General features: G+C 45.6%; 1 protein-coding gene across 1 annotated transcript in view; it reads right to left on the reverse strand.

The window, feature by feature from the left end:
• Window positions 1-8,353, reverse strand: part of TTLL11 (tubulin tyrosine ligase like 11) — a 34,943-nt gene extending 26,590 nt beyond the window's left edge. The window contains exons 1-3 of the mRNA XM_082067677.1: window positions 7,998-8,353; window positions 2,404-2,500; window positions 1,099-1,232 (exon numbers count right to left, since the gene is read on the reverse strand). Of these exons, the coding sequence (XP_081923803.1) occupies window positions 1,099-1,232; window positions 2,404-2,500; window positions 7,998-8,309 (543 nt within the window). The 5' untranslated portion in view covers window positions 8,310-8,353. The remainder of the gene's footprint in view (window positions 1-1,098; window positions 1,233-2,403; window positions 2,501-7,997) is intronic.
• Window positions 8,354-11,531: the final 3,178 nt, after the last annotated feature.

Below are 11,531 nucleotides of genomic sequence, written 5' to 3' on the forward strand. Positions count from 1 at the left end.
CCAGAGAAAAGTGTTTATTCGCAGTGCCCCCTGGTGCCGGCGTGCGGGTCCGTGCACCGGCCGGGCTGTGCGGACACCGCGCTGCGCAATCAGCGCCACGCCGCTAATTACGGGACCCAAGAGTCACTCCCAGAGCCCCAGTGCCCCGCTTGGAAAGTTTACTTCCAAGTTATCTGCACTTATCCACCTGTCATACCTCAATTAACGGGATGATTTACACTCCTTTTACAAATCAATCTTACCTCAAAAGCAATGAGGCTGAAGTACTATTGGGATTTTGTTCGTTCTTACTGTTACTAGCAGCGCCACGGCTGTGACCCAGCACGCTTGTAGAGTATATATTAAAAGATGTTCATGGATTTAATTGTTGATATGGTAATTATCTAAAAAGTAACACACAGTACAGAAGTCTATGACAGCCCACAGCTTTTCCTCTCACCTTTCCAAGCAGAGGTCACTGTAGAATACAAGAATGCACTGGGCAAGTCAGACATGGTTAAAACAAACTCATACAATATTTAAAATATGTCTTTCTAATAACGGAACCAAAGGCTAACATACATCAGTTTTTTCTTTTAAGCTGAAAAAGAATGGCATTTTATTACATTCCGAATATTTGCACAAAGCAACAGTGTGACAAGAAATTGAAACCAACAATTATTCAAGAAGGTGTGAGCATGTTTAACAAAGCACGCTGCAAAATGCTGATTGGAAGAATTTGGACAGAACAGGCAGGATGGGCTGGAAAGATGTGAGTGACAATGAAGCGGGTGAGGTTCCACACTCCACACACACCCCTGTGCTGGAACCTCCTCGGCCCTCTAAAGCTCAGTAGAATATGCATGGAAAGGGCTTATGGTTCTACCATGTTTATTCTTCCCTGGGCTTTGCAGAGAAGCATAATTGGTTTTAAGTTTATTCTGCAACATAAACAAGAGCAGTTCATCCAGACTACATCTATCTCAGGAAAACTGAGAAAGGTGCCACCCCCAGCATCCTGGTGTGATTGGAAATAATCTGCTAGGGATGAAAAACCAGAGAATGACATGGCAACAATATCCAACAGGTTATACTGTTCTGAGAGTAAAAGTAATCTACCTCATCCACAAAGAGGGGAAATTCTTCTGGCAGGATCCAGGATCGAGGATAGAAGTTGTATTCCAGAGGAAACAGATCTTGCATGGTTCGCACTGCCCGGCTCAGTGTAATTTTACGCACCATCTCTGTCATGCCTGGGAAAATAACAGACAGTGTCTAAAAGCGACGAAGAATCCGCACTGGAGTCTCATGCTGAAAGTAAATTGTTACATTATTCACCCTATTGACAGACACTCTACTCATTGCTTTCTATAAAGCTGAAAATATTTGTCGCATTCCCCTGCCATATTTCATATTGTATGTATTACTGTATCATAGTAGAAAAAAATAACTACTTATCCAAAATATGGCTCAGAATAATAGAGGGAAAGTTTTAGTCCAGTCGTTCCAGGAATAGGTAAAAATGTCATTTAATCAACCACTTGTGTTTACTTTGCATTCATTTAAGTAAAAGCAGCATCAAGGTAGCGCAATGTTCCTGGAGGTCAGGTCCAGGTCTGAAGGACTCTGGTTTGAGTGCCGTGCCGCTCGCGTGCCAGAACACAGGGAGATTTACATTCATCTCACACCGGTTTAAACCACCAGAAAGCTACACCATCCAATACCTGAACATGAACTTCCCACAGACAGGAGAAAATCAGGATAAATAAAGCATAAAGTTCGATATCTGAAGGTTCTTATTCTCACAGCATACTAAGAGCAGCAATAAATCTGAAGTAAAGGGCTTAGATAAGTCAATAGCTAAGCTCTTAGCTCTTATTTAGAGAGATCTCAACAGGGATTAAACAAGAAAAAAAAAAAAGGGAGCTTAAAAAAGTAGAAGAGTCATCAGAAGATGAGGGCTGACGTGAACTCTTCAATATTAAAAAATCCATCTAAGGAACTGCACCGCAAACTGCTCCCTGAGATCCGCCAAACTAAACAGATCCTTCGCGCTTTGAATCAAAGCCAAACCCACAGACACAGCACTGTTATCAGCGCTAGATAACATACAGTAATTGCACACTCCACTTAAATTATAGCCTAACACTCTTATTTTTCCTGAATTCGTACATCTGAAGTATTCTTCTCATCAAAAAGACTTTCTCTCCAAAATAAATTTCAGTTCAGAAATTGTTTGAGACACTCATTCTGATATTCATGTGCCCTTAGTGGAAATCACACCCCCCCAGAAAGGCAATATGGTAAAAACACTGTCAGCTGATGAGGCAGATAATTCACACTGAAAAACAGTAAAGCATAGAAACAGTTAAAATAAGCATGGTTTTAAAGCATTTGTTTAAACCAGAAAGAGAAGGAAGGTACCTGGGAACTTGTTGACTTGACCCGAGAAGATGTCGTTGTCGCGGAAGGACACCCCGTGCCAGTAGATATCGCACGGCAAGCGCCTGCCCAGCGGGAACTGGAAGAGACGGGAGAGCGGTTTGGAAGCAGCCTGGCAACCCCCACTCATTCCTCACTCCCTCAAACGCTCTTCTTAAGCATCAACCAGAAAAGAACAGCCTTCTGACTGTCAAAAGAAAACATGCCCTATATTTCCCTTGCAAAACTAATAATATTTTGATCAGCTCAAGACTCTGAAGTTCAAGATGTTAAACAAACCGGGAAAGGTTTCCAGAAGCTAAAAACAAATGACTGAGAGGCACGATCTGCACTGAGGAACTCGGAGCTTGTTATCAACCACAATTAAAGCATGACTCATTTGTAATTTAAAATACTATTACAGGGAATAAAATTTCATTAAGAAGCACTTAATTCCGGCACACGAAGGCACAGCAATGGCGGGCGCTGCCGCTGGAAGCAACCAAACCCTGACACTGGTTTGCGTTGGGCTTTTCTCTGCCCAGTTTAAGGGGTGATAAACAACCGGCGAGGGAAAAGAGCACGATGGGTCCTGGAGGAATTGTCATCACTGGCAGCTACTACATCAGCTCCTGTTCTTACCAACGTCACCGTTGTCGGGGAGTCCCACGCCCCGGGTTCGTACCCCCGGCTGCAGGAGCCGGCGCTGGCCCCCGGACTTCAGTGCAGTGAACACATGGGGTTAGTAACTGTGGTGTAAATTAATAGTAAGTTGTAAGTGCGCTTTCTGAGCAAGCTGATTTACATTCGTATCCAAGCTGCAATAAATTTAAAATGGATGTGCAAAGAAATATATTTAAGTGACTAACTATATTATTAATTTATAAATACTGTTGTATATATTAATTTATACAGAATTAATCCCTTGCTGGTTCTAATAGCCTGTATTTAAGAGAAAAGCTTATAATTTGTTTGTTGAGCATTTATATTTCAACTATTAAGGGCTAAGGCAATTATTTCAACAATATGAAGTATCCTAACAACTTAAGAGCTTCTTTTCCAATTCACACAAGATTTCAGCAGGAATCGGAAGACTGTACAACCTTCCATTACCAAAAACGTCAACCGTTTTGAGAGATTCTGGAGAGCTCCAAAACAGCGCTGCCAATTTCCAATGGCAACAGCTTCTAATAGGAGCAAAGTGGTAGAGAAAGAAAAAGCTCCCAGCAGTAAGAACAAAAGCCCCGCGAATTAGCAGCATCGACAATCCGGAGTAAAAGAATTACTGTTAAAAATCAAACACCTGTAATCCATGGCATAATAATAAATAGTTAGTTTTGTGTAAAAAGGTGTTCCTATTTGCCACATTTGTTCTCTTGGACACAGTCCCTTCTACCAACCCAAAAAATAACCATTTTATCTGCAACTCCGTGTAGATGCCATTAATTAAATACCCTATGGAACACGCTCACAGGACACACTTGTATGAAATATCTACCACTCTCATCACACAATGACTTCAATACCACTTATTACTGCAAGAACTACAGCATCTTGCGGAAACTACTTGTTCTTTACTCCAAATGTCAATTTTTATGGCTCTAAAACATTTCTCTAAGCGCTGGATTTTTTTTCCAACTTGACAGAAAAAATTAATCTCATAAAGCTTTTGAGTAAAGTACTTGATTTACTACTTTCACTAAAGTTTCGGTTTCCTCAGTAAATAGCCTTGAAAAATTAATTTAAAATGCTAATTGAGCACTGCATCCCTTTCATTTCCTTACTCATAGCAATGAGATACCCAGTTTAACAGAGCCAGTGGATTCTTCACTTATTTCATTATTATTCAGCCTGCAAAATCTGGTTTAGTACAAGTGAAAATTAATTCTGTTGGGCTGGGAAAGACAATCAGTGGCCTTCGCCTCCCGCACAGGTGTACCCTGAATACAGATGCAGACTTCACTCTCGGAGCGCCTTTCCCTCTAAATCCTGAACAATTTCTTTATTTATTAAATGGAATTGAAATGAAAGAAAACGAAATTTGCATTTATATAACACCTTTCATCTATGGTGGATATCAAAGCGCTTTACAAACGCGGCACAGAGATGGATTCACGGCGCACGGAGAGTGAGCAGCTCTGCTCTGGGAAGCGGGAGCACCGCAGCCCCATGGGCGACTCACAGAGCTCCCATTATCCACATTATTTGGATTTATCCAACAACGGGATCAAACTCACCTTCTGAAAGAGCCAGGAAGGATTCTTTATTGTCTGCACTACATTTTACAAAAGAGAAGTGTTTGGAAAGGAATAAATAAGTTTATTTGGCTCCTTCTGGCAGTGCGGGGCAGGTATAAATCCACCTTATTGCAGAAGGGACCTTTCCGCCACCTCCCAGCTCCTGGTGCAGGGGACAAGCTCAAGAGAATGATGGAGGCTTGAAGCTGCCTCTGTTCTTATAAAACTGTGCTGTCTGTGCTACCTGGTCTGAGCGGGAATGGCCCCAGATCGCCCTGACCGGCGCCACGGGTCGGAGGTGGGAGCGCGGCGGAGCCGTCCCGGCCGCTCCGGGCCCGTCCTGCGCGGAATAAATGAGCCTGGTCCCACAATCAGCCACTGCAAACAGCTCTCAGGTTGCAATCAATTCACTAACTCCTCCAAGAATTTATTTACAATATTTTTTATTCAGAGTTGGGGGGCACTTGTTAGAACAACAACAAATAACCCAGGAGTCACAAAGCGACTAGAACTGTTTGCACAGCTTTGACACTATTAATAATCAATCACAGTCAAATCAGTCTGACAGGTCATTTCTACCTTTTGATTGGAAGGCAATAAATTAAATTGTCTCACAGGTCACATCAGTCTGTTCCATCCCATTTAATGACAAGTTAAATGACTCTTGTCTTCTAGTCAGCTTTTCCCAGCGTAAAATTTCAAACTATTTCTACACCTCCACGCAGCTACTTAACAGCAAGACAAATGAAACGCTTCACGTTGGGATATTTGATGCCCGAGACATCTGCTTCTTCCATTTTCCTGGTAATTGAAAGCTAGCCGAAGAAATAATTTATTAAGTGATGAACAAACTCAGGATGCAAGCTCAATTTGTGCCCATTATTGCATTTGGCATATCATGTTCATTTAACGAATCTGACACACTAAATCAGACAGTCCAATCTAGTGATGGGAGTAATTGCTCTGCTGGCACGCACATTAAAATCCTGCAATGCTTTTTAAAAGGTCCAGCCCAGGCAGGGCTATCACGGTTGATCATTTAATTTACTCTAAATACCCACAGTTGAAAAAAACAGGTTGGGAGGGGATTTTTGTGTCTTTTGCTTCCAATAACAAAACCTCAACTCTTTCACCTCTTCCGCGTGTACCAGTGCCATAGAATAAACCGCTCACCAATGTTGTCAAGATTTCAGACCCTACAACTTAAAACAAAACCCAGACCATCACAAAAGTCTCCATAACACTGTAATAATGCTATCCAGTAGCCAGAAAAGGTTATTGATAAGAAGTAGGCCACTTTTTTAAAAGCCCATTATAACTTTGCCTGCCCAACAAAATATTCAAGCCAACACATCCAGCAGCAAACAGAGAGGAGAACAGAAACAAAACTACAGCAGCAATGGGAAAAAATGTAAAAAAAAAAGTGGCGGAGGAAAAGAAGGATCAAATATACTAAATCAGAGCCCAAGATGCGATCACCTTGAAAAGTATCACACAGGGGATGACAAGAGAGTAGCAGCCCCTGCAACCTCAGTATGTAAAATACATCCATTTCATTACTACTCCTAAGATTTTTTTGCTACAAGAAACAACATCTGTGTTCCCTCTGCTGGTCCTGCTGTAACAGTGACACTATTTCCAAGGCTCTTTGGCCATTTTAGTGCTTCAGTGCTATTTTTCTAAACATTTGAAAGGGAGAGCTTTCAAAATGATATGTAACTTGAATAAAAGAGTTTTCCTTGGATTTCTCTTTATGTTGCTTATTTTTCCTCTTCAAATCTAGACAAGATCTTGTGTACTGATCCCCTGTGTCTGCTGAATTCTGCTGGCTTGAAGTCAACAGTTTGTCTCGCTCCCATCCTAGAAGACTTTCGCCTTCATATTTTCACAACATCAACAGTACTAGTTAAGAGTCACAGCTAATACTGGTTACCCTTTCATTACTCTTTCCACCTTTGGGACAGGGTGGGTGGGTAGAAGGGAAATAAAGAAAAATAAAAAGAGACAAAAACGATTAGACACATATACATTGATAGAATACTTTCTTCACAAATGATAACATCCCATTCATACTTATTAACCTATTTATAGGCTGAAAAAGATACAGAAATAAGTTACAGTGACCTGTTTATGGGGCATGAATTATTGCCCATCTAGACAGTACAGTCAAGCATCACAAAAATTGCATCTTAGGTCTCTTCTTAAGTAAGAGTCCAAGTGGCCAGAAGAGGAAGCAACAGACTAAATGAAAAATATTGATTGAACAACGCGATGGAGGAGAAAGGATATTGAGGGAGACAGTAAACAAAGAAGATGAAGTAAAGGCAAAAGTGGTTGCTGTGGGGGGATGCGGAGCAGGAAGGACAATGCTAATTAATACAGTGCAGATATTCAAGAGAGGAACAAGAGCACGTGAAACAAGTCCACTTGTAGGACAGAATACCAAGTGCAAGGCAGAGATGCAAACCAGTAAAATCTCAGGAAACAGAAAAGCCAAAATGAACCAGTAAGTGTGGCTTATTACCAACATAACCTACGAGGCTAACTTAAATCAGTAACTCAGAAACACTCGCTGGAATGGCACCGCACACTCTGAACACAAAGCTTAACCATAAAAATGAAGAAATTGAGTGTGAAGCCCCCCTTGCGCTGCACGTCACTGAGTAAAACACGGAGCGAGGCTGCTGACAGACACGCCACAGGTGCGCTGAGGGGTGAGAGGTACACGCCAGAGGCTTTAATTTCATGCTTCTGGTGTTCTGTTACTGTTACAGGCTAAAGCCTGTTATGTTTGCTTTATTAGGTGGTTTAATATCATGTCACTCATACACCATGCTCTTTGACATCTCTTCAAGATAATCGGTGACAGAGGCTTTGCCATGAGATCGGGCAGCTGATCAGCCAGGTCATACCTTCTGTCCACTGTCAGGAGCCTTTATCATGTACCACACTATGAGGGAAGAGCAAAAGGAAAGGAGATCGACACGACACAGCAAACATTTCTGCATAAGGGTTGGTTTCTTTCTTGCCCTTTGCAGTGAACAGTTTAAGCTTTGAAGCACAATATCCGATTACCCTTATTTTGGCTTGCGTAACTGGTGATTGCACCCTTGGTCATGAATCAGATCAGCTTCCAGACTCGGCATCTAATTAGAAATAACCTCAGCGGCCGGGACGAGCCCCCGGGTGCCGGCGGCTGCTCGAGGCTGGTTCGGGCGGGCGGGGAGCCGGGGGGGCAGCGCTTCGCCAGCGGCAGAGCCCGGGGCAGCGGAGCGGTGGGCTCCCCAGCACCTCGGGCGGAGCAGTACGGGAGCGGAGGGAAGGGCCGGGGAAGGGGCAGAGCCCCGGGCGGGCGCTCACCTCCCTCCAGCGGAGCTGCCGCAGGCTGATCTTCAGCGCCTCCAGCGAGGTCTTGGCCTTGGAGCTGTCCACCGTGACGCGCGGCCGCCGGCCGGCCCGGCCGCTCTCGCCCCCTCCTCGCCGCCCCCTGCCCCGCGCCGCCCGCCCGCCCGGGCCCTGCGGGCCGGCACCGCGGACGCCCCGCTCCCGGCCGGCCGCGGCGGGCAGCGCCTCTTCCCCCGGGAGCGCCCCGGCGGGCTGGCCGCCCTGCGGCTCTTCGGCGGGCAGGGCCGGGGACCCCGGGGGCTCCTCCGCCTCCCGGGCCGGCTCCATCTCCACCCCGCCGCGCTGCCTCGGCCCGGCCGCCCCCACTCTCCGCCCGTTGCCATGAGAGCGGAGCGGCGGACGGGGCGCGCGAGGGGCCAATCGCCGTGAGGCGGTGACTCCGCTGGCTCCGCCCCGCCGGCAATGACGTATTGTGGCTGACACCGCCATTTTGGGAGCGGGCAGGGCGGCCAGCCCCTTCCGGGGAGGCCATTTCGGAAAGGCACCGGGCAGCCATCTTGGAAACGGGCGGCGCCGGGCGGGAAATCACCTTGGAAGGCGGCGGCCGCCCCGCCGCAGTCACGGCCTCAGGTCGGGGAATGCGGCTGCGCCTGGCGCTCGTCGCCTTTGCCACCGAACCCCCTGCCCGCGTGGCTTAGAAATTAAATCCATTGCGGTGATTTGAATGTGGGGCTACGGTGCTGTTACTCTGGAGACAAAGCCCCACGGCTGTACCTCAGGCCGGCACTCAGCTCTTGAGTTCCCTCACCCTTGTTCTGTAGTGCCCGAATTGCTGGGTGTCCAGTGTATGGCCTGATCAGTTTATGTATTTTCTTAAATTATTTTTAATCAAAAGCCGCCTGGAAAGCCCGCGCTGTGGCTGCGGAGGGGCACAGGGCGCACTGACCGGCCCTGCGCCCTCGGTGTGTGCGGGAAACGTCTCCAAACCGGCGTTTCCACGGCTGCTCAGTGCTGCCCGGCTCCCGGTGAACACCGCGCTGCCAGCGCCACCGGGATCTCAAACAACCCCGCACCGCCCGGCCGAGCCCAGCGCCGGTGAGGAAACAGGGAAACCATCTTCACAACGTCAACAACACAATGAAGAGTCTGAGCAGGATTACATGATCCCTCGCGATGTGAAACACCGAGTGAGCGCGCTGCCGGGGGCAGTTCCGCGGCACGGGCGGGCGGGGGCGCCGCGGCCCCGGCAGATCCGCCCGGCGGGAGAGCGGAACGCGGCAAAACCGGGGAGAACGGGCAGGAATGAGGCGCGTTCTGCGCGGAGGAGCCGCCGCCGGAGCCGTGTGGAGCTGGCCTGGACCGGGACAGCGAAGAAACCATTTAAATGAAAGCAAAATTTAAATAAATGCAGCCAAAAGTTGGGACTTCCAGTTAGGTGTGAGTTAAAATAAAAAGCTTGTGTTAAGACTGAGCTCCTGGCTGTGGATCTCCTCAGACCAGGAGGAGATATGAACGTATCTCTTACCTTGCTAGATCAGGCTTTAGGTACATCTGGACTAATATCCCACCTTCACCCCACAGGCTCCCTGGTATTCTATAGAAGCTGCAACATGAGACACAACGTGTCAGTAACTGCGACTCTGTACGTGTGGACCAAGTCAGCAGGAGTTTATAAAGTTAAATCACCAAGATACAGTCCTATTTCAACAACAACCTAGAGCATCACCTGCAATCCTAACACTACCCTTATTTTTTTCAGTGCATTACCTATCTTCCATTTACCCTTGCAGGCAATGAAGAAACTAATTAATTAATTACAGTCTTGTGTCTTACAGCGTGAAGTGCCCAGGAAGGTTGAGGTCTCTTACTTTACTGCCAGGAAACCACATGAACATTTTTAATATACGCATTAGAGATTTATCCTCACCAATGTCAGCAGTGCTGAGGAAAGCCAGGGAAATAGTTAAGATGGGCCAAGGCATTACGAGGCTTTGGAGCCTGGGAAATACCAAACAAAATGATTGCAAAGGAGAAATATTTTTATATCTAATTATTATATATCCATATTTCTTACGGGCTAATAAGGTACTAGTTGTTTACCAAAGAAGCTGTAATGTATCAGCTACCTGGCTTGCGCTGTATTGTGTGGATAAAACCTTAATTTCATGTTGAGATAAATAGAGATGGTCTGTAGTGTGCAGCATGAAGTCAGACTGTACCCAGTGTTCAGGTACTGCAAGGTACGGGAGTAAAGTATAGGTTGAGTAGCAGTGAGGTAGCAATGTAATGCAGGAGAGTATGTCCTGCTGAATACCGCGAGCTGGATCTAGCAGCAGGAGAGAAACAATATGAAACTTTAGATCATCTGTCCCCTGGGAGAAGAGAGGAAATTTAAAGCTACTGTACTCTTCAACACAAGCTTATTTCCTGAGATTCCTGGTCAGAGGGAGTTGTTGATTGGAACAAATTGTTAGTATCTTGTGGTACCAAGTGAACAAGATGTGTATTCTGTCTAGAACCATACATCTGCTAGACTGTGTTGGGAAAAATATCAATGATTTTTCTTCCTGAATCACTTCCTGGTGTCCCAGTGGCGATGGTGTTTGTAGGCAGAACAGAACGACGTGTGCTCTCCTACACAGGAGGGAATTTGGCAGAATATTGGTACACATGTACGTTTATCAGCGCGCTATCACATACCTTCAAGAGGTTTCAATTCCAGCCTCACAGTATTTTGGCCTTGTAAGAGCCTTGATCTGACTCCTAATGTAATGGCCTGGTACTTTTATTAAATTCAGGATATCAAATATTGCAGAGGTGCTAATCTGATTTTATGGGAATGGGGAAGGACACTGACTGTACAGTACTTTACTCATCTCTTAGGCCAACATCATCACTCTCATTTATCCTGAATTGTAACTTACTGGGTCATTATACCACAACATGGTCAACCCAATGTTTGTGTGTGCAAATACACACCTTCCCATGATGTGCATAAGAAACCACCAGATCCAAGGACAAGTCTGGCGATAAAGCAATTTTACAGATGCAGACAGCCGGTGGGTAACATACTGGAGCACTGTTCCAGAAACCGGCCTGTTCCCTGACCTGGGCCAGCAGGTGCCCTGCAGGTATTTGCAGGAATATTCTCACTGAACACCTGACTTTTGAGAATTACACTTTCCCAGGCAGTGAACTGAACAGTGGGGCCGTCCATCATGAGAATGTGCTGATCCAAGCAACTTACACTGGAGGTGAATTGTACTGCCAGCTCATGGTATACAGAATTCATGAGTCGAACGTGTGAACACATCAAGCTTATGAGTTCAATAAGTAACATTTTTCTTACATAACAAATTTGACTTCTTCTAGTAAGCTTTTTGGTTACTGAGTCTGGATGAAAATTTCTAGCTTTTCTCTAGCATCGTAAGGACAACAAACGTATTATTTTCTACTTTTTTTTTCTTTTTAAAAGGCCAAGACAAGAAAAACATTAAGTAGCATCTAATTTGCAAAAAGATCATACAATCTTTGTTTTAATAAAACTGG

Source organism: Streptopelia decaocto (genome assembly GCF_964273445.1).
Source record: "Streptopelia decaocto genome assembly, chromosome: 17".
NCBI lineage: Eukaryota > Metazoa > Chordata > Aves > Columbiformes > Columbidae > Streptopelia > Streptopelia decaocto.